Consider the following 23,698-nt stretch of genomic DNA (forward strand, 5'->3'; position numbering starts at 1 on the left):
ATTCATTTAGCCATAAACTTTTGATTCACATGTGACACTGCCCCCTCCAAAAAAAGCTGCCCAGAAGGGAACCTGTCTCTTAGGCTGAAATATTTTCTCCACCCCTACCTAAATGGTTACACATATCCTTTGTTTGTTTCAATGTAATTTTCAGCGTGATACAGTGGTACCTCAGTTTAAGAACAGCCCTGTTTAAGAACAATACGGTTTACAAACTCCTCCAAACCGGAAGTAGTGTCCTGGTTTGCGAACTTTACCTCTGTCTACGAATGGAAGCCGAACGGTGGAAGGGCACCAGCAGCATGAGGCCTCATTAGGGAAAGTGCACCTCATTTTAAGAACGGTTTTGGTTTAAGAACAGACTTCTGGAACGGATTAAGTTCGTAAACCGAGGTACCACTGTACTGGGATATTCATTGGAGTGTTATTTCCAGTTTTGGAACTGAGTTTGGAATGCACTGACTATTCTCTCTCTCTCTCTCTCTCTCTCTCTCTGTATGTCTCTAGGACCACCAGGAATACCAGGTAATATCCCGTCTCCTGTATGTTCTCACTGTATGCAATGGATCCTGTCTCTAAGCTTAAGCACTAGCTGAAATAGCTGCTTTTACTGTCCTTCCCTATTTATCTCCTGCCTCCCCTTCCCCCTGTTTGTATACTACTGTAGACTAAAAATTGTATACTATCATAGCATGGCAGATAGATAATGTAAGGATATGTATAATTTTATAAGATGCAGAGAATAATATGTGCTGAGATATCAGAGAGAGAAGCAGAGGGAAGTCTCTGGGAGGGGGGAGGGAGGGTTTGAAGGGGGTGGGGGGGGAAAGGAAAAAAAATAATGACTATGATATGTTTTGATAATTTGTTATATTGAAATTGTTAATAAAAGCTTTTTTAAAAAAAAAAAGAAGAAAAGAAAGAAAAACAAAATAGATCCTGGGATAGCTCAGTTGGCAGCGCATGGGGCTCTTAATCTCAGGGTTGTGGGTTCGAGCCCCACGTTGGGTAAAAGATTCCTGCATTGCAAGAGGTTGGAATAGATGACACTCATAGTCCCTTCTAACTCTACAACTCTATGATTAAACCCAATAAATAAATAAATAAATAAATAAATAAATAAATAAATAGTATACTAGCACATGATACTAGTTGGCGTTTGTCCACAGACAGCTTTCTGGGTCATGTGGCCAGAGGGACTAAACCACTTCTGGCACAAGGGGACACCGTGACAGAAACCAGAGCGCATGAAAACGCTGTTTACCTTCCCACCGCAGTGGTACCTGTTCATCTACTTGCACTGGCGTACTTTTGAACTGCTAGGTTGGCAGGAGCAGGGACAGAGCTATGGGAGCTCACCCCGTTGCGCAGATTTAAACCGCTGACTTTCCGATTGGCAAGCCCAAGAGGCTCAGTGGTTAGACCACAGCGCCACCCACTGGGTTGTAAAAGCACACATCTCAAGGGTCAAAGGTCACTTCTGTGGGGTGGGAGTTCCACAATGTAGGAATAAGTCTCAGCAGGCTTCTGAGGTCTCCTCCAGGAGTCAATGTGCTGAAGCAGGTGCTGACAACCTCCAGAAAACGCGGACGGATGACTATGTGAGAGTGCGGCAGAGGCAGCAATGGAACTGTGTTCCCTCCAGTTTTGTGCAATGAGAGTCAACAGGCTCCAATTTCCATTTAAATCAGTGGGGGCTTCTTCCAAATAAACAGGCATTGTGCTGATCTGCACAACTTTTTGTCTCAGTTGAAGTTGAGAGGTTCGGCCTTCCCTCTTGCTAAAGGACCACGGCCGTCTTTGTGAACAAATAGCACAAGTCTATGCGGGTTTGCTCAGCACTGAAGCCCCACTGTGTTCCATGGGTCTTACTCCCTTGTGGATTATAGAAACCTTTAAGTTTTCCAGCATATTTCTGGAATGTTGTTGTCAGCATCTCAATATTCTCTTCCGCCAGCTGCATTATTGCACCATCAAAAACTGCTAACTTTCCTCATTCCAAACCATTGGAAGGCAAACACAATGGTGTAGGCCTGCTTTTAATTTCTAGTCCATAGTGTCTTCCCCCCCCCCCTTCCATATGCTCCACATGTTATCAGTTAAATTTCTGGATATTATAAAACTGATGACACAGTTGTCATTATGCTGTAGAAGAAAGCAGCCTTTTCTTCTGGGTTTCTTATGAGACTGTTGTTTTAACTTCAAAATAAAGCTTTGCAAATTAAAAAGGGGGGAGGAAAGAATGAGGGGGCACATATGATGCTAATTAGCTTTAGATGTACTTCTGATGTTCATTTGGCATGAGATGTCCTTTGTTTATTTACCACTGAGGAACCTTTCCTTGAATGTTATTAATAAAAATGAGGGGGATGCAATTAATTCCCTTTATAAATCTATAAATCCAGAAATTCTGCAGCTCAGCAGGCCTGGGAAGAAGGGTGAGAGGTAAATGCAATTTTAAAAGTAATGGAATAAATACTTTTTGATGATATGTAATATCCTGTGCAGGGGGTGGGACTCCCTGAAATGTATTTCTTTGACTTTCTCAGGTCCTCCCGGGCTTGATGGACTGCCTGGTCTTAACGGATCAGATGGCGATCCTGGCATCCCTGGTCAGAAGGGAGAAATTGGAAAAAGAGGGAAACCAGGTATATTTTTGGACTTAAGAATGATATATGCAGCTGACCTTTCCCCCTTTATTGGATCTTCTCTTCCCACCTCAATCCTTGGAGGCAGTTCTGAAGAAGTTCAGACAAATCATGTGGTGCTGTTCTCTTGCGGTGACTGTACCACTTCAGACTGGAGGTGGGAAACTGCATGTGTGAACACTGTCTCTGAAATATACTTGGAGTCGAGAGTGGATTTCATGCTCTTTATTCAGCTCATAGTGGTGAGAAGGAATGGGAGTTCCCCCAGGATGTCTGCTTTATACACATTATTTACACAATGGGCCCCACGTGATTGGCTAATTCTGGGATTCACCTGTAGGCCAATCAGGTTGTGGATTCACTTCCACCTGGAGCTGGATTGGGTGGCTCCTGTGGACCAACCAGACTGCTGCATTCTGGATCCTATTGTTCTAGGACCAGTCAGACCGCTGCATTCTGAATCCTATTGTTCTAGGGCCAATCAGACTGCTGCATTCTGAATCCTATTGTTCTAGGACCAATCAGACTGCTGCATTTTGGATCCTATTCAACTCAGTACATAACAGTCTCATTTCAAAATCCCTCTCCATGTGGGAGACAGCTAGGTCTGTAGCACAAGGGCTGCAAGAATGGCGAAGTTTTGTTGTTGGTGTTGTTAAAAAGGGAAACAAACAACTTCCCCTTGTCTTTAAAAGTAAGCCCATCCCACCTGATAGCTCTTTGATTGGGCCTGGCCCTCCTCAAAGATTTGCCAACATCCCTCCCACTTTATTTTTTAAAATTATTTATTTACAGTGGTGCCTCGCAAGACGAAATTAATCCGTTCTGTGAGGCTCTTCGTATAGCGTTTTTTTCGTCTTGCGAAGCAAGCCCATTGACGGTTTAGCGGATTAGCGCTATTAGCGGTTTAGCGGCTTTTAGCGGATCAGCTGATAAGCGGCTTAGAGGCTTAGGAAAAGGGGGAAAAACCCACAGGAACTCGCAAGACATTTTGTCTTGCGAAGCAAGCCCATAGGGAAATTCGTTTTGCGAAGCGCCTCCAAAACGGAAAACCCTTTCGTCTAGCGGGTTTTCCGTCTTGTGAGGCGTTCGTCTTGCGGGGCACCACTGTACTTTTGAAAGGGGTGAAAGGGTCTCCAAAAATGAGGTGTGTGTGCATGTATGTGGTCCAGCCTGAAGTGAGATTAGGGATTTGTTGCCCCTGTCGGGAATCAGATCTAGAACGACTGAGGTAAACCGTGGTTACCTCATGCTTTCTGAACATGCCCATCATTCATTTCCTTCTTCACTGGACGTAACGCTCAAGGCGGAGCTGAGCCCCACGCTCTTTCTTTTGAGAAAATGACTTCAGATAAGCTCAAACGCACCTGGGAAAACATGATGGATTGAACTTGAAAAAACAAAGCATTGTTCTGGAATGTCCACAGAGGGCACTCGATTCTACGATATTCCCTTCTGGGTGTAGTTAATCACGTCTCAAGAATGGTATTGAATGTTCCCTCCTTTCTAACAGGATTGAAAGGAGAACCTGGAGAGAAAGGCGAAAAAGGGGATCCTGGCGAAATTGGCTTGCCTGGGAAAGAGGGAGAGCGAGGAGAAAAGGGATCAAGGGGGACAAAGGGGGACAAAGGTGATGCAAACAATGAACTCATGGCAGAAGGTGAGCTAACAGGCGCTCTAAGAATGTATAACTCATAGAAAAACATCATATCAACGAACTCTTTGTGTTACTTGAAGCAATGGCCACCACCACCCCATATACGTTTAAAGCACACTGAAATTGTGCGGTTTTTCACAAAAAGAATCTTGGGAACTCTAGTTTTTTAAGGGTCCTGGGAATTGTTGCTCTGTGAGGAGTTCCAATGATTTCTGAAGGGAAACCATGTGCTTTAAAATGTGCTTTAAAGCGGTGTGATCAAGTGTTCTCCTTGGCAGGGTTTTCTTCCTATATACATAAAAATGTAAGACTGTCGTCACGCAGCTCCCACTGGGTGATTCGTTGCGCCGTGTCACTGGCGGCTTTCTAGTTGGGTGAAAGGAGTGCTTAGCTGCGGTAACGTTTTAGGAGGAAGATGCAAGAGGTTACTATGGGGGTGGTTTGTGTGCAATGGGGGGGTTGCACAAAAGGAGATGGGGGAGGCATGGACACAGGGGAAAAGGTGAAAATGGGTGCAAAGTAGAGCTGCGGAACTGAGGATCCTCAATTAGCTGGTTAAGATCAGTCGTTCTGAAAACTAGCCTCCCTGCAGCCTGGCGCCTCCTCCCTGTAGATGTTGTTGGACTCCCATCACCCGATCATTGGCCATGCTAGCTGAGGCTGGTGGGAGTTGGAGTCCAACAACATCTCAAGGGCACCAGGTTAGGGAGACCTGCTGCAAGCAATGCTGTTCGGACTCTGCAGATCCTCAGATTATGGTGTTGGACATCCCAAAATAGGACATGGCGGTGTTTAAATTTGGACCTTGGGTCTGGTAAGCTACAGTCATACCTCATGTTGTGAATGCTGCGGGTTACGTCTTTTCAGGTTGCGTCCTGCGGCGACCCAGAAGTACTGGAAAGGGTTACTTCCAGGTTTCGCCACTCGCGTATGCGCAGACGCGCAAAATGATGCCATGCACATGCACGGAAGCGGCGAATCGTGACCTGCGCATGCGCAGACGCGGGTTGCCTTCTGTTCAGACTGCGAACGGGGCTCAGGAACAGATCCCATTTGCAACATGAGGTATGACTGTACAACCTTCTGTCCTCCCGTGAATCTACTTGATAGCATCTCTCAAAGGGAAATGTGCCAAACTTGTAAATGTACTGGCAAAAGGTAACTCCTCTGCTTTGATGTTCTCTTAGGTGCAAAAGGTGAGCCAGGGCCTCCAGGACCCTCTGGTCCGCCAGGGCCTCCAGGACCTCCAGGGCCACCTGGGAAGCGGAAAGCTAAGGCCCAGGTTCAGGAGAAAATGTTCAGCTCAGAGTGTACAGGTGAGTGCTTCGTGATGCTGTAGCATATTGAGCTAAAATGTCAAGCTGCAGATCGGTGAGTCCCCAGTTGGAATCCTGCCTTTGCCATGAGCTCATGAGGTGGCCTTAAGCATGCCCCTTCCTCTTCCTCGGTGTCCCCATCTGCAGTAGAGGGGACAATAATAGTAGCTTACCTTACAGGGTTGTGCTAAAGGTAACATACTAGATAATACAAAACAAATTCCTTCCAGTAGCACCTTAAAGACCAACTAAGTCAGTTCTTGGTATGAGCTTTCGTGTGCATGCACACTTCTTCAGATACACAGTGTGTATCTGAAGAAGTGTGCATGCACACGAAAGCTCATACCAAGAACTGACTTAGTTGGTCTTTAAGGTGCTACTGGAAGGAATTTGTTTTGTTTTGACTATGGCAGACCAACACGGCTACCTATCTGTAACTGGAACAATACTAGATAATGCGCGAGAATCGCTTCGAACACTCGAAACTGCAATAGAAATGTTCGTTATTTTTATCAACAATATGCTCTTTCCACCCTTACCATGGGCAGACTTTGAGTTTAAAAGATCTACAGTGGTACCTCAGGTTACATACGCTTCAGGTTACATACGCTTCAGGTTACAGACTCCACTAACCCATAAATAGTGCTTCAGGTTAAGAACTTTGCTTCAGGATGAGAACAGAAATCGTGCTCCGGCGGCGCGGCGGCAGCAGGAGGCCCCAATTAGCTAAAGTGGTGCTTCAGGTTAAGAACAGTTTCAGCTTAAGTACGGACCTCCGGAATTAATTAGGTGCTTAACCCGAGGTACCACTGTACTTTCTGCTAGAACCCTGACATCCATCGATCTGAGCAGGGGCCAAACGGTGGTACAGAAGCTTAGGAAGCCTCCAAACAAACTTGCCGCATCTCAAGTCTTAGCATTTAGGGTTGTGTCCAATCGTGGCGCAGCCTTGCCCCACCAGGTACCCTTCATATGTTCTGGAACATATGACATACATGCCGACATGTTAAGCAATGATAATCATGGGCCCCTTGAGTGGAACCTCGAGCTGTGGATGTAATCCGTCCCAGAGGCATGTCCGCAACTCGAAGCGTTCGCATCTAGAAGAGGCGCATCTGCGCACATGTGTGTCGCGATTTAGCACTTCTGCACATGTGCGAGCGGCAAAACCTGGGACACAAGATGAAAACACGCAACCTGAAGCGGATGCAACATGAGGTATGACTGTACATTTGAAGCAGGATCATGCCACTTTGAACAATGATGGCTTCCCCAAAAGAATGCTGAGAGCTGTGGATTTTAAGGGTGCTGAGGATTGCTAGGAGACCCACCCCCTACACCCCTCACTTAGCTACAGTTCCCAAAGCTCACTAGGAAGAGGGGTTGATGGTTTAAGAGCTCTGCAAATTGTAGGTCAGTAAGGGGAACAGTAAGGGGAAGGTCGGCGGTTCAAATCCCCGTGACGGCATGAGCTCCCGTTGCTCGGTCCCTGCTCCTGTCAACCTAGCAGTTCAAAAGCACAAAAGTGCAAGTAGATAAATAGGTACCACTCTGGTGGGAAGGTAAACGGTGTTCCCATGCGCTGCTCTGTTTCGCCAGAAGCGGCTTAGTCATGCTGGCCACATGACCCGGAAGCTGTACGCCGGCTCCCTCGGCCAGTAAAGCGAGATGAGCGCCGCAACCCCAGAGTCGGTCATTACTGGACCTAATGGTCAGGGGTCCCTTAACCCTTTACCTTTAAGGTGAACAGAGGTCCTCCTGGAATCACTCCCTGTACCTTTAACAAGCTATATTTCCCAGAATTCTTTGTGGGATGCTTTGGCTGAGAGTCCTGCATTGCGGGGGCTGGATTAGATGGCCATTGGGGGAACCCCTCCCAATTCTACAATTCTATGATTTTAGGACTGTTCAGTGTGGCATGATGCTGCTTTAAGCATTCAGTGCCGATTGAGACGATGGCTTCTCTGAAGCTGAAAAGACCTCACAAAGGGTTATTGACTGTCTTTCATTTCCCTCCTCCTTCAACCTGGAATTCCTTTAGTGTGGCTGAAGTGAGTTTGTCGGAGGCAAGGGCCAATCCTGTGGACATACTTGGAGAGATAAGGGAGGAAGGGCAGATAATGCTGCCTTGTCCAGAAAAAGAAGCCTTTGAAAGTGAAATTTTGCTTTCATTATTGCAACGAGAGACCTGGAACCGCCAAGGTTGCATTTAAATTAAAAACTCCATCGGTGGTCCCGGGAAAACTTGGCTTGACTAATGTGGTGCTTTTATCTTGACTTCTGATGGAAATGGAGCCCCGTTGCTTCATTTAGGTGGTGATAATGGATTCCTGCTCATTTTGCTGAGCGGGGTCCTTGACCTCTGGCTCAAAGTCCTGCCCTGGTACTTTACCAGCTTCACAGACTTTCAGCTCATCCTCTTGGACCGCAAGCCATTTTGAGCAACCTAGACATTTGGTCTAGTCATCATTTTTGATGTGTTTTTTTTCCTGATGAGTTCTCCCCAGTACATTAGTTCGTTGTGTTGCTTCTCCCTCTTCTCTTTCTGGATTGGAGTCATCAAGGCTTGGTGAGTAAGAGGTGACACGAGAGAAGTTTATAATGGTGAATTTTGCACATGATGGAGATGTAAAAGATTTGGATTATTATAAAAGATGTAGGAGGAAATGATAAACAACAGGACCCACAAAGAGGAGGAGGGAAGTCCAGGAGATTCTTTGGAAACTTGATTTTATGTTGTATGTTGGATATGTGATTGCAAAACTTTAATCTGAAAAAAATGAATAAATAATTATTTATAAATAGAATTTTATAAAATTATGCACGGCATGGAGAAATTAATATTAGTACAGTGGTACCTCAGGTTACATATGCTTCAGGTTACATACGCTTCAGGTTACAGACTCCGCTAACCCAGAAATAGTGCTTCAGGTTAAGAACTTTGCTTCAGGATGAGAACAGAAATTGTGCTCCGGTGGCGTGGCAGCAGTGGGAGGCCCCATTAGCTAAAGTGGTGCTTCAGGTTAAGAACAGTTTCGGGTTAAGTACGGACCTCCAGAACGAATTAAGTACTTAACCAGAGGTACCACTGTACAGCCAATACCTCGGGTTCCGCGGCAACCCGGAAGTAATGGAGCGCATTACTTCCGGGTTTTGCCACTTGCGCATGTGCAGACGCTCAAAATGACGTCATGTGCATGCGCAGAAGCAGCAAAAAGTGACGTGTGTGTGTGCAGACATGCCGTCACTAGTTATGTTTGCTTCTAGATGTGAACGGTGCTCCAGAACGGATCCCGTTCGTATCTAGAGGTACCACTGTATTAGTATACAGGGTATACTATACCCTCGGGTCTCAGGGTGGTAGCAACATAAAATCACAATATAAAAACACAAAACACATAATAAAAACAAAAGCAACCTGATCACCCCCCCCACTCCCTGACACATTTAAAAAGGCATTGGATGTCAGTCAGCCAAAGCAGATAGAGAAAAGTTTCCCTCCTCTCATACTCTAGAATTTGTGGGCACCCAATGAAGCTAAGTGCTGGGAGATTCAGGTCAGGGAAAAGACTGGGGTTGTTGTTGTTTTTTACCAAAAAATTAGGTTTAAAATTGGGGCTTCTCTTATACATGGGTAGTGCCGAGGGGTGTTTTCTTAATTTGGAGTCCCGCCAAATAGGGGGCGTCTTATACATGGACACGGGTGGCGCTGTGCGTTAAACCACAGAGCCTAGGACTTGCTGATCAGAAGGTCGGTGGTTCGTATCCCTGCGACGGGGTGAGCTCCCATTGTTCGGTCCCAGCTTCTGCCCACCTAGCAGTTCGAAAGCACAACAGTGCAAGTAGATAAATAGGTACTGCTCCAGCGGGAAGGTAAACAGCGTTTCCATACGCTGCTCTGGTTCGCCAGAAGTGGCTTAGTCATGCTGGCCACATAATCTGGAAGCTGTACGCCGGCTCCCTCGGCCAATAAAGCGAGATGAGTGCCGCAACCCCAGAGTCGGTCACGACTGGACCTAATGGTCAGGGGTCCCTTATACATGGGAGGGGCGTCTTATACACTGAAAAATATGGTACTATTTCATGCAATGCACCGTGGCCAGATGCTTCTAAAAAGCAGCTGCTGAGAACCACAGGAAGGGAGAAGGCTCTTGTGCTCGCATCCTGCTTACCAGTTTGCTATGGGCAGCTGGCTGGATCCTAGATTAGACGGGCCATTGGCCTGATCCAATGAGCTCTTCTTATGTTCCTACACTCTTCTCAAGCAATGTCCCATAAAGAACCTATCTCCCATTGTCCTATTTCTGGAGTGTCTCACCTTTCCTTTTAACACGGACCCTCGTAATGAGCCTGTGAAGTGGGAACGTGGTCCTCCTCCAGTCCTCGGAACAGGCTGTGCCACTTCAAGGATGGCAGAGGAGAACATTGCTCTTGCCCTCTCCTCTTTGTACTATTTTGGGGGCTGCTTGCTTAGCTCACGCTAGGAACCAGCACCCCACAGATTCCATCCCATGCTGTGTCTAACTTCTGTCTTATCTGGAGGAGGGGGAGAAAGGGAGATTATTAGTGGTAGGGATATGAGCAGCTGTTTGCAAGGTAAGCCTTGGCATGTGAGTGGGGGGCCTCCGGCGAACCCATGCTGATGCCTAAATCTATCCATTTCTCTCCTTGCTGTGATTCTGCTGGCAAGGCTAGAATTGGTGAGGGACGGAAGGGATCTCAGTCTCACAATTTCAGCAGCCTCTGCTTAAATACCCCCCAGTGAAGCAAAACTCACCTCTTCCTCAGTCAGATTGTTCCTCTGCAATCAGCACTTGGGCTTATATACTTCTGATTTTCAGACAGTTGCCATCTATATATCTCCAGGCCTTGGATGAACTGGAAACACAGTCGTCCTTAGACTTTCTTGTTTCCTTTCGTCAAAGCTTGTTCCCAAATGCAAATCCTGCTCTTGGCACATTGGGAATGCCAGCCTGGGCCTTGACTGTTCTACCCAAAAAGATAAGATGCTGTTTCTGGGGCTTTGTTGAGAATGTGAACTGGGGGAAATGGATAGAGAAAGAGGGCATTCTCTCCTCTCCCCCATAACCCTGGACATTTATGAACTTCAGTGTTACCGAAGCATAGATTTCCAAGGAACCTCTAGTCCACCCTTCCTGGTTGTTGCATGCTATGGAACGCAGGACGCAACTATGGCACCATTGAGAGATTGGAACCCAGCCATATCCAGTCGGCAGTCTGTTTCAGGATAGGCAAAAAGAACTACAGTGGTACCTCGGGTTAAGAACTTAATTCGTTCCGGAGGTCCGTTCTTAACCTGAAACTGTTCTTAACCCGAAGCACCACTTTAGCTAATGGGGCCTCCCGCTGAAGCTGCGCCACCAGAGCCCTATTTCTGTTCTCATCCTGAAGCAAAGTTCTTAATCTGAGGTACTGTTTCTGAGTTAGCGGAATCTGTAACCTGAAGCGTCTGTAACCTGAAGCATCTGTAACCCGAGGTACCACTGTACCATGAAACACAGAGGATAAGACCGTCACTAGCTCCTAGCCACAATGGCTATGTTGTTGCTCCAACAAATGGGGTTTCCCATTGGGACATCTGACTGGCCACTGTGAAAATAGGATGCTGCACCAAAGTGCCAAAAATCTGACATGCCTTTTCCATACCAAAGGTGGCAATCGCATACCATCAGCGCTTGAAGTGTTTAAAGCTAAACCCCTAGCACAGTTATTATAGGGGGCTCAGATTTGGACAGGCCCTCACCTTGGATCTACAGAAGCTGTTCAATCTAATTTTTTTCTGTTCCATCCTGTGTTCCAAGTTCTACATTGCGCTTAAAGGCTAATCTCCCCTCTGCTGAATTACACATTTGGCGTAGGATATTTAATTATTGGCTTTCCCCAAGTTTAAACCCCACTGGTCTACTACCCTTAGTGTCGCAAGATTGTCACGAGAGCGCTTGGATTAAAATTGTCAACGAAAAGCTTTACTTTTCTGGTTTTTCACCACAACAGCTATTAACCCCAGGCTTCAGGTAAAGCAAAAAATTTAATTAGACAGCACCTATATGATATCGAACAACAGAATAATCTGGCCACAGTTGGGAAATTTTGTCCACCTTGTGATTATTTTCCACCTAGACATTTTGACACTTTGTCACATACTGTTTGCAAAATTTAACCACTCCAAAATACAGACACGCTTTCACTTTCACAAGATTGAATATACAACTGCCTTCAGCTGTACTTGAGGGTCGATTTCAAAAAATCCCACTGGGAAAACGGTTTTGTCCCTGTGGAGATGGCAGTATTGAGTCAGTGGCTCATGTGCTTCTGGCTTGCACTCTTTATAAAGATTTGAGGAGTGAGGTTATGGCCCCTTTATTACTGTCCATGCCAGGTCTCTCAACCATTCCTACTGTGTCCTTTCTTTTAGCAGATCAAGATGATCAGGTGACAGCAAAAACAGCAAGGTTTTACGCAGGGGCAATTAGAATAATATCTATTATTTGATTGTTGATACAAACCCCCAAAATGTATTTTCTATAGTTAAGTTTTTACCTCTATCTTCTGTACATTTTACTTTATTGCTATGGCTAGTGGCTGATGCAAATAAAGATACTTCTGATTCTCTGATGCTGGGCTTCTTGGCCCCTTTTAGCTTGATCCAGAAGGGCCTTTCTTGTGTTCTTAGGATGTGTAAATTTATTTATGGCATTTTCTGGCACAGGTGGCTTTGGGGGGGGGGGGATTAGTTTGGAAAATCGTGTCCTCCATCATGGAGAGCACGTGTTGCAATGAGATCACCTAAACTGTCTCCTTGTTGTTGGGATGGGACCGTTTGGATAGTGTCAGGGAACTGACATCAGAACGAGAGGTGGAGGCTGGGCTCCAAAGCGATGCAGGAGAGGGGACCAGCAGGGGGGAAGGAATTCAGCGTAACACCGGTAGAGAAGGGGGGGAGATGGAGGATTCGGAGAGAGGGCTCCAAGACTCTTCACCCGAGACTAGTGGGGAGAGCGCGGGCAAGCCTCTGCCTTCCCCTTACTTGCGTAGAAGAGCTCCACGCAGGGAGAGTAGGAGGAGACTTGGCGTCAAACAGCTCTTATGCTGGAAGAGGTTCAAGAAACGCCCACTGACGGATTCTGCAAGTGACTGACCGGCCACGGAGTGTGAGCTGTCAGCCAAAGCATGGTTGGCCAGGCAATCTAGCCAAAACTGAAGGCAACTTATGCACAAGTAACCCCCTTACAACCATTACAGATAGCCACAACACCCCATTGGATGCCCACGGTTGCTGGGGTAGAATTTGGCTGTTTGGGGACTCTGCTTGGCAACTGAGGGGCTATTTAAGCTGCTGGACGTCTCGTAGAGCTTTCTCTTTCTCACGATGTGCACCGGATCACCCTCCCTCCCTCCCTCCCTCCCTCCCTCCCTCCCTCCCTCCCTCCCTCCCTATATTTAGGGCTGTTCTTTTGACCTTGCTATGCCTGTCTAGGGGTCGTCTGTTTTGGGACAAGGGCCTGGTAGGAATTTTGCCATTTGGCAGATTGGCTGGTGCCACTTGGTTTTTGCCTAGGTAAAGGGACCCCTGACCATCAGGTCCAGTCGTGACCGACTCTGGGGTTGAGGCGCTCATCTCGCTTTATTGGCCGAGGGAGCCGGCGTACAGCTTCTGGGTCATGTGGCCAGCATGACTAAGCCGCTTCTGGTGAACCAGAGCAGCGCACAGAAACACTGTTTACCTTCCCGCCAGAGCGATACCTATTTATCTACTTGCACTTTGAGGTGCTTTCGAACTGCTAGTTGGCAGGAGCAGGGACCGAGCAACGGGAGCTCACCCCGTTGTGGGGATTTGAACCGCCAACCTTCTGATCAGCAAGTCCTAGGTTCTGTGGTTTAACCCACAGCGCCACCAGCATAGGTTTTTGCCTACCGTGTAGCAACTCATCACAACTTTGTAAGGTTGGCGGTTAGGCATTGGCTCAGTGTTTTGCAGAGGGGAAGCGGTTGGCCTGCCTCGCCTCTCCAATTGCTGTTGCTAGGGAATTCCGTTAAAGGAATCCAGAGGCTCGCCTTGCTTTTGTCCGAACCCTGTCAAGGGGCTAGGGCCACGCCAGAGCCCCTAGAAGCAGCTGGGGTGAGCTGTGAGACTGAAGCCAGTGTGGTGGTGTGGTTAAGGGCGGTAGATTTGTAATCTGGGGAACCGGGTTCGCGTCTCTGCTCCTCCACATGCAGCTGCTGGGTGACCTTGGGCCAGTCACACTTCTCTGAAGTCTCTCAGCCCCACTCACCTCACAGGGTGTTTGTTGTGGGGGAGGAAGGGAAAGGAGAATGTTAGCCACTTTGAGACTCCTTTGGGTAGCGATAAAGCAGGATATCAAATCCAAACTCTTCTTCTTCTTCTCACTCAAGCAGGATGCTTTCCCTTACTGACCTCTGGTGGTGCCCAGTTGTCATTCCTGTTCCTGCCACAGTGCAGGCTCAGGTATCATGCCTAAGCAACGACTCACATGCTGTAATCAATAAAGCTGTGGCCAAAATTATAGCCAAAAACCTTAACCAAAACTCTGTGTCTATTGTGTCTTTAATTTGGGGGTCTTCACAAACAAATTGCCATGGCTGGAACACATGGTTAGATCAATGAGAGACACGCATGAACCAAGGGGCTTTTTATGTACTAATGCATGTATGGATTTCACAAACATTGTGGAGAGATGATGAATTTATTCCCCCATTTGGCAGCCCTGAAAATATGGAAGTCATGACAAAACCCCCAGCAGAAGCAAAACAGTGTTCTGAAAAGCCATTGGAAATAGTGGCTTTTCCTTATCCATTCTTCCATTTAATTATTGTTTTTGTTGTTGTGCAGCGGCGTAGCGTGGGTTGTCAGCACCCGGGGCAAGGCAAGTAATTTGCGCCCCTAACCCCTAACCTGCTGCCGCTGCCAGCTTCTTCTTGCTGCTGCCTGGGCTGGGGTATTTACGGTAAGGTAGCCACGGCGGCGGTGGTGGGTCCGTGTCAGGTGATCTGAGGCGAGTTGCCGCTGGCGCTGCCGCCCAAACGATGCCGCTTGCCCGGAGGAGGAGGGCAGAGAGGCGAGGAGAATGCAACATGGCCCAGCAGCTGCAGCAGCGGCGGTGGCGGCGGGGCTGTGAGGAGGGGCTGCCTGGCGCGCCCTCCGCAGCCCTGACGCGCGGGGACCACGGTGAGCACTGAGAGCAGCGGCCGCCGGATGTCTTCAGCCCAGACGCGCGCACAGCTCGTCGGTTCCGCGAGACATGGGGCTCTGCTACAGCCTGCGCCCGAGGCTCTTCGGCGACTCCGGAGGCGGTGAGCGCCCCCCCTAGATGTTGCGCCCGGTGCGGCTGGCCCCCCCTGCACCCCCACGCTACGCCACTGTTGTTGTGTAGATGGACTTGTCTCCAGCTAAGTAGGCCCGCTGTAAAATAGCCATGTCCATTCACTCCAGATGGTCTACTCTTGAGTAGGACTGGTATTGAATGCAACCCGGAATAGTTCATGCAATGTTAGATTGCGTGTCAAAATAATAACAGATCTCTCTGTGTGTTCCTCTCCTTCTGTGCACCATTTAGGGGAGACCTGTGCTATCCCAAATGACGATACCCTGGTAGAGAAAGCAAAAGAGAAGGGACACCTTCGTCAGCACAGAAAACCAGGTAGCCTGTGCGAAAAATGATCGCTTTGCTTAATAAAGGCTGGCCAGTGGTGCTGATTTTGTTTCTCTCCCCCTCAGAATGCATCATTAAATCAATTGGAAACCCAGCTGAGATTATACAATTAAGACAGAGCTATGGAGCATGGATGATGGATCTCGCCAACCGAAGTGATGAAAAAATTTGGATCGCTGAACATTTTACAGGTGAGGGTAGGGTCCAAATCCTCACTCAGCAATACAGCAGGATGGGCAACCGTGGGCTGCTTACACACACACTCTCAATATAACCCATCTATACCTGAAGTAGTGTCTCCACCCCCATCATTCAGCTCCGCTGCTGAGGTCCAGCTCCAAGGGTCTTCTGATGGTTCCCGCCCTGTGAGAAGCGAAGTTACAGGGAACCAGGCAGAGGGCCTTCTCGGTAGTGGCGCCCAGATGTCAAGGAAATAAACAACTATCTAACTTTTCGAAGACATCTGAAGGCAGCCCTGTTTAGGGAAGATTTAATGTTTAGTGTTTTATCGTGTTTTTAATATTCTGTTGGCAGCCAGCCAGATGGGTGGGATGTGAATAATAACAACAATAATTTGTTGTTGTTGTTGTCGTCGTCATCATCATCTTGCAGGGTTTTTTTTGGGGGGGGGGGGACAAAATGAGTGGGGAGGGAGGAAGAACCATGTACACCACTGTGAACTCCTTAGAGGGAGGGATAGGATTAAAATGTAGTAGGGACTGTAACAGTTCTCTACTTGTAGCTGCTTGGAAAACCTTTCTTAAGAGCAAACATCCCAAAGCGTTACAAAGCGCCCATGCAGTGTATTGCTAGATTCTTCCTCCTGCAAGCTTCTTCAGCACCTGCTGTCACTGGTTTATTATCCAAAGCACAGGAAGGAGATGGTCTTTTCTTGGAGGGCTTGCAAAACGTGCACGGTGCAGGGAAGATCGGCAAGAATTGAGAGTAACCAAAGAATGACCCGAGGGAATGAGCTGGCAGGTGGGAGTGTCTGATGGCAGTGGCAGAGCGAATCAGGTCAACCAAAGGCCTGGTTAAAAAGGAACCTTTTTGCCTGGTGCTTAAAGGTGTGTAGTGAAGACGCCAGGCGAACTTCCCTGGGGAGAGCACCCCGCAAATGGGGAGCCACTGCAGAGAAGGCCCTGTTCTCGTGTTGCCACCCTCTGGGCCTCTCAAGGAGGAGGCACACGAAGGAGGGCCTCAGAAGATGATCTCAGGGTCCAGGGTAGGTTCATATGGAAAGAGGTGGTCCTTAAGGTATTGTGGTCCTGAGCCATTTAAGGCTTTATAGGTCAAAACCAGCACTTTGAATTGGGCATGGGAACTAATTGGTAGTCAGTGCAGTCGGACCAGGATTGGTGTAATATGCTCAAACCGTCTTGCTCCGGTGAATTCTGCACCAGCTGAAGTTTCCAAATTGTCTTCAGAGGCAGCCCTACACATTGCAGTCATCTAACCTATAAATGTAATAAACAAACCAACTTTTTCCATGCCTTCCTCCCCTGAACAGGCCACATGATTAAAGAATACGAGGACATCTCTGCGCTGTGGAACAACAGCTACAGCACCATTGAGCTCCCTTGGCAATATTACGGCTGTGGACATGCCATCTATAACAACACCTTGTACTATCAGCGTGTCGGACGCAACATTATTGTGAAGTAAGTAGCTGAGGGGGCAGCGAAGGGGCTTCTGCTACTAAGCTGCGCCACGTCAGGGAGAGGGAACCTGGCAAGCTCTGCTTAATGGCAGTAAGGTAGCTCAGCGGTAGAGAATCTGCCACCCTGGCATCTCCCAATTCTGGAGCCCTGGAGAGCCACTCCCAGGAATCGCAGACCACACTGGGCTCCACGGACTGATGGGGCGAGTCTTTGTAAGGCCATTTCCTTTGTTTCTCATTGCTGCCATTCAACAGAGACTCGCTTTGAACAGCTTGCTTCACCCAGGGCTTAGCTTATGGGACGAGTGTGTATCGTGAGGCTCCGTTGTGTGGGAGCTGGGATTGCAGCCTTGGCGTTATTGGGGTGGCTGGATGCTATTTCGAGAGCGAGCGAAAGATTCCCTCTGCCCTTTTGCCCTTTCCAGCATCACCCTTGATGCTGACGCCAACAAAAACATTTGCCTTTGAGAAGCAGGTGTGAGCGTCTCCTTGACCTTTCTCCCTAGGGAAGCAGGCAGAGAAATGAGAGAGGTTCCCGGGATCGTAATTTGCTCTGTTTGAGACACTCCCTGTTTCTTGGCAAGGGGGTTTAGAGATGCCAGACCTCTTCCAACAATGGTCTTTCATCTCAGCAGTGGAAGTGGCTGAAGAGGGAGGAATATAATGTCTTAACTGTCCATGATTAACACTCAGAGGGAGATTGATGGTGCTAGCAGTCGTTTGAAGGCTTTGGGGAGTTGGTTCCTCTGACAAAAGACTTGTAAACCAGGCAAGAGACAGATTGCAGACCTGATAGCATCAGGCAGTATCTTATGTTCCAAGACATGTGCATAAAGCTTCATGCTTGGTAGTGGCACCCAGATTGCAGAACTGCTCCCCAAAAGTGGTTTGGTTGGCCCCATCTCTCTCGAGTTTTAGGAGTGAGGCATATATTTTTCTCTTCGGCTGTGCCTTTGATCTGTTTTGCCTTCCTGCTTTCGCAATGTGCTTTGAAACTGACCTATGGTACAATTCTCTTTCTCTCTCTCTCTCTCTGTGTGTGTATAATCAAATGCAGTTCATCCACCTCACAGTTTGACCTAGCAGGCTCTTGTTCTTTTCCACAATGGCTTGTGGAAAAACAAGACTACTTCAAACGGTTGTTTATGGTCCCGTCTTGCTGTCCCTATGGAACGCAATTGGTGCTGTGGTCTAAACCACTGAGCCTCTTGGGCTTGCTGATTGCCCGTTATTTCATCATGGTCAAATATTGTCAGATATTCAATGAATCTTAAGAATTGCCTTGTGGCCAAGCAGCAAAGTAAGTCTTAGTTATTGACCATCAGTTGTAGCAAAGTAAGTCTTAGTTATTTTTTTTTTTTTTAAATATTTTTATTAATTTTACAGAATAAAAAAGAACAAAAAATAAAATACAGAAGTTTCATAAATCATATTTCTTTTACAAAATCTTTTGGACTTCCCCACATCTTCCCGAATCCGCGTTATTTATAATACCAATTTCAGCGTTTTGTTATCTTATTTCATCACTTATTGTATCTTTCATTTTGTCACATTACCCTTTTCAATATATTTATAACCCAATGTTCATAATACAAAATATTCAGCTATTTATTATCTTATTTCATTACTTATTGTATCTTTCAATTCATTATTGTATCTTTCAATTTCATGTTACCAAAATCAAAGTTATTGTGACCATAATCTTATATATTGTGATTAAAACGTAATGCAATAAAGATTTTTCTTAATTTCACCTCTCTTTTCTTGTGCTTAATTTTAATTTCACCTAATTACCATTGCTGGGGCTAATATTTCCTAAAAAGTGCATTTTCTTAACATTCATACAGCTTATAATATTTTTGTAAATAGTCCTTAAATTTTTTCCAGTCCTCTTCCATTTTTTCTTCTCCCAAGTCTCGGATTCTGTCAGTCATTTCCGCCAGTTCCATATAGTCCATCAACTGCGTCTGCCATTCCTCCAGTGTGGGTAAATCTTGTGTCTTCCAACACTTTGCGATGAGAATTCTTGCTGCTGTTGTAGCATACATAAAAAAAGTTCTATCCTTCTTTAACACATTCTGGTCTACAATGCCCAGAAGGAAGGCCTCCGGTTTCTTAGGCAAGGTATATCTAAATACCTTTTTTAACTCATTATAAATCATTTCCCAAAAGGCCTTCACTTTCGGACATGTCCACCAGAGATGAAAGAACGTCCCTTCCGCCTCTTTACACTTCCAACATTTATTATCAGACAGGTGATATATCTTAGCAAGCTTGACTGGGGTCATGTACCACCGGTATATCATTTTCATAATATTTTCTTTCAGGGCAGTACATGCCGTGAACTTCAATCCGGTGGTCCATAACCTTTCCCAGTCCTCAAACATAATGTTATGTCCAATATCCTGTGCCCACTTTATCATGGCGGATTTGACTGTCTCATCCTGTGTATTCCATTTAAGCAGCAAGTTATACATTCTTGAAAATAGTTTGTCTTTAGGTTCTAACAATTCTGTCTCTAATTTCGATTTTTCCACCTGGAACCCAACCTTTTTGTCTGTTTTGAAAATTTCCCGAATTTGGGCATAATGCAACCAGTCTCGCACCTTACTTTTTACATTTTCAAAACTCTGCAGCTTCCAATTGTCGCCATCTTTTTCTATTAATTCCCAATATTTTGGCCAGTAGGCCTCCATGTTAAGTCTCTTGCGTGCCTTGGCCTCTGCCGGTGAAAGCCACCTTGGTGTTTTACTCTCCAATAAGTCTTTATATTTTGTCCAGACCATAAAGATTGCTCTTCTAACAATATGGTTTTTGAACATTTTATGAACTTTAACCTTGTCATACCACAAATACGCATGCCACCCAAAAGCGTTATCAAACCCTTCCAGATCTAGGACATCGGTGTTCTCTAACAAAAACCAATCTTTCAACCAGCAGAAGGCTGCAGATTCATAATATAACCTCAAGTCTGGCAGGGCAAATCCCCCCCTTTCTTTCGCATCTGTTAGTATTTTAAACTTAATTCGGGGCTTTTTGCCCTGCCAAACAAACTTAGAAATATCCCTCTGCCACTTTTCGAAACATACCACTTTGTCCACAATCTGCAGGGTCTGAAACAAGAACAACATTTTCGGCAAAACATTCATCTTTATAGCTGCTATTCGGCCTAACAAGGAAAGTTTTAGTCTTGTCCAAGTTTCCAAATCCCTTTTGATTTCTGACCAACATTTCTCATAGTTGTCCTTAAACAAATTCAAGTTTTTAGAAGTCAGGTACACCCCTAGGTATTTTACCTTTTTAACCACATTTAATCCTGTCTCTTTCAAAAACTCATCTGTTTCTGTAGACGTTAGGTTCTTAGCTAAGACCTTGGTCTTTTGCTTATTCAACTTAAATCCCGCCACCCGACCATAATCAGATATTAAATCCAAAACTCTTTTTGTGCTAGAAACTGGCTCCTGTAAGTCTTAGTTATTGACCATCAGTTGTAGCAAAGTAAGTCTTAGTTATTGACCATCAGTTGTAGCAAAGTAAGTCTTAGTTATTGACCATCAGTTGTATATCCAGGGAGACGCAAGTTTCAAATGGAACAGAGTGGTGTAAATTTTGCAGAAGAGGTGAGTCATAAAAACATTGACTCTGCTGCCTACCTAACTGCATTCAGAAGGGATCCAGGTGGTGCTGTGGTCTAAACCACTGAGCCTCTTTGGCTTGCTGATCGGAAGGTCAGCGGTTCGAATCCCATTGTTCTGTCCCAGCTCCTGCCAAACTAGCAGTTTGAAAGCATGCCAGTGCAAGTAGATAAATAGGTACCACTACGATGGGAAGAGAAATGGCATTTCCGTGTGCTCTGGTTTCCGTCATGGTGTCCCATTGCACCAGAAGTGGTTTAGTCCTGCTGGCCACATGACCCGGAAAGCTGTCTGTGGACAAACGCCAGCTCCCTTGGCCTGAAAGCTAGATGAGTGCTGCAACCCCATAGTCGCCTTTGACTGGACTTAACCATCCAGGGCTCCTTTACCTGTACCTTTTACCTTGTTTCCCTAAACCATGGTTAACACTAAACCCAGGTTTGGTTCAGTGATAGTTAATTGAAAACAGAAGTGAAACCTTGCATCCTTGCTGTGGCTGTACCAGAGGAGAACCAGAAACTGAGCAGACTGCACTCCCATGACCCTGCGGTTCCAAACTGTAGTTTAGTGTTACATATGAACACAACCATTGGCTCTCTTGGGGGTAATGATAAGAGAGACAGGTGCGTTCTGCTATTCCCTCTTAACTCTTAAGTGGCATGTTCTGTACTTTGAGGAACAAAAGGGAACATCATTTGTAAGAGCTTCTTTGCCTTGTTTGCTTTGAATGCTGAACTGTCCTCAGAATGACCTTTTCCTTCAGCAAACTTTGTGGCAGACTTGCTTCTCAGCCGTGTGGTCCCAATCTTAGGGTGCATGCTCATCATTTTGGACCCTTAAACCACAGTCAAAGCTTCTTTCCCTCAAATAAATCTGGGCACGGTGGTTGACTCCCCACAGAGTTTTAATTCTCAGCAATCCTTAATAAACTACAGTTCCCAGAATTCTTTGAGGGGAAAGCTTGCCACAAATGTGCTTTAAAGGTATAGCATATGAAACCTGTGGGTAGCATCATTTCCTTTGGGATGTGTCTTGCGGTCAACTCAACTTTTGGAAGATTCTCAACAAACTGTATCAGCCCGTGGAAAAATGACCGTTGGGCACTTTTTGAATTACGTTTCAGGGCTTCCTGATCACTGTGGCTCAGTTATGCAAACATTTCCAGTATTATTATTTTTTAAACAATGCTTTTGTACTTCAGAGAGATGCTCATCCCGGCTCTGAGAGGGCAAGAACAAGGCCAGAATGCTTGCTCAATCTCCTTGCTTGGAAACAATTTTTGTTTTTATTTCCTGGTCCCAGTTTATCTGATTGGATTTCAGAATTTGCCACCCAAGTCATTAGAACGTAAGAAGATTCCCAATGGCCCACCTAGGCTGTCATCCTGTTTGGGGAAGTTTTTAATGTTTGGTGTTTTGTTGTGTTTTTAGTATTCTGTTGGGAGCTGCCCAGAGTGGCTGGGGAAACCAAGCCAGATGGGTGGGGTATAAATAATAAATTATTATTATTATTATTATTATTATTATTATTATTATTATTATTCTCACTGCAACCAACCAGATGCTTGTGGGAAGCCCAGAAGCAAGACACGAGTGCAAATCTCCTCTTGTGATTTCCAGAAAGCACATTCAGAGGCATGCTCCAGTTTAGCGACTGATTTCCATGGAAATCAGTCCAGTCTTCTGACGCCTGTAAATTGGACATTTGCCGTCCAAATGGCATCTAATTTGCAGGCATTCTTCTAATCCCTCAGGACATAAAACCTACTGGAATTTTGACAGGTTGAACAAAGGACTCCATTTTTATTGGTAACTGAAATGACACACACATGGATCCAAACTTGCATGAGCTTTCCAATCTGCCTGTTTCAGTGTTCTCTCCTCCTCTTCTCCCCATAAAACCTTTTTTTTGGGGTGATCTCTACAGAGGCCCCGTCCGCACTATGCATTCAAAGTAGTATCATCCCATTTTAAACTACACTTTTCTGGGAAGGGGAGTTTGTTAAGGGTGCTTTGTGTGGTTCGGAGACTCCTATTCCCATCACAGAGCTACAATCCCTCTTCCCAGGGAACTCTGACAATTGTTGGACTATGAGGGGAAGTAGGCTATGTGTGGAGGTGTAAAAACTAGTCTACTTTGGTAAAAATTTATATTCATTGCTTCCTCCTGTTTTCCCCCTGGCCCAGTCCACCATTGGGATGGGGCCAGGGGTAGGGTTCAGCGATATATGGTTCTCAACATTGTGATATATCACCAGCTGAACCACAATATGCCAATATATCACGATGTCTGAAATAAGGATGGAGCTCTGTGGAGGCATCAGCTGGCTTCACCATCATCATCATCATTTTTATTTATATCCCGTCTTCCCCAGCCGAAGCTGGGCTCAGAGCGGCTAACAACAGTAAAATGATACAACATTCTAAAATCATTTTATTCTAAAATCAATTCAAATCAGATTAATGGCAACCATTGGGCTAGAGTTCTGTGAGGATAGCCAAAGGAGGGGGTCAGGCTATGCCATAGCCAAAGGCCTGGTGCAACAGCTCTGTCTTGCAGGCCCTGTGGAAAGATGTCAAGTCCCGCAGGGCCCTAGTCTCTTGTGGCAGAGCGTTCCGCCAGATCGGGGCCACAGCCGAAAAAGCCCTGGCTCTGGCTGAGGCCAGCCTAACCTCCCTGTGGCCCGGGACCTCCAAGATGTTTTTGTTTGAAGACCGTAAGGTCCTCTGTGGGACATACCATGGTTTTTCCTGCATTGTGATTTTTGCTGGCACCTGCTCTTGTGATTCGCTGCCACTTGCAGATGGCAGGGGAGAATTGAGCCGGCCGAATTAAAAGGGGCTGCAGGAATCAAGAGAAGCATTGGCAGGCTTCATGGGCTTTTTTGCATCATGGTTTTTGCATAACACACACACACACACACACACACACACACACACACCGTGATTCGCAATATATTGCCAGGTCCAAAATTTTAACAAGGAATGGGGAGAATGCATAACTTTTCTTAAAGACCATTGTAAACAGCTAAAATCGTTAGTAGGATTGGAATAGCACTTGTAGTTTAAGGTTGATTCTGGACATAATGGA

The 23,698-nt window shown here is 46.1% G+C and overlaps 1 protein-coding gene and 1 long non-coding RNA gene across 3 annotated transcripts in view; both read left to right on the forward strand.

Annotated features, from left to right (window-relative positions):
* The window catches only part of LOC309328947, a 340,017-nt gene that overhangs the window by 199,211 nt on the left and 117,108 nt on the right, over positions 1 to 23,698 (forward strand). The window lies entirely within an intron of this gene.
* Positions 1 to 23,698, forward strand: part of GLDN (gliomedin) — a 41,522-nt gene that overhangs the window by 15,181 nt on the left and 2,643 nt on the right. The window contains exons 3-9 of the mRNA XM_081839011.1: positions 508 to 525; positions 2,550 to 2,648; positions 4,162 to 4,308; positions 5,493 to 5,621; positions 15,218 to 15,301; positions 15,379 to 15,504; positions 16,824 to 16,974. Coding sequence (XP_081695137.1) covers positions 508 to 525; positions 2,550 to 2,648; positions 4,162 to 4,308; positions 5,493 to 5,621; positions 15,218 to 15,301; positions 15,379 to 15,504; positions 16,824 to 16,974 — 754 coding nt within the window. The remainder of the gene's footprint in view (positions 1 to 507; positions 526 to 2,549; positions 2,649 to 4,161; positions 4,309 to 5,492; positions 5,622 to 15,217; positions 15,302 to 15,378; positions 15,505 to 16,823; positions 16,975 to 23,698) is intronic.

The sequence above is a fragment of the Podarcis erhardii genome (assembly GCF_964252035.2).
Source record: "Podarcis erhardii genome assembly, chromosome: 14".
NCBI classification, from domain to species: Eukaryota; Metazoa; Chordata; class Lepidosauria; order Squamata; family Lacertidae; genus Podarcis; species Podarcis erhardii.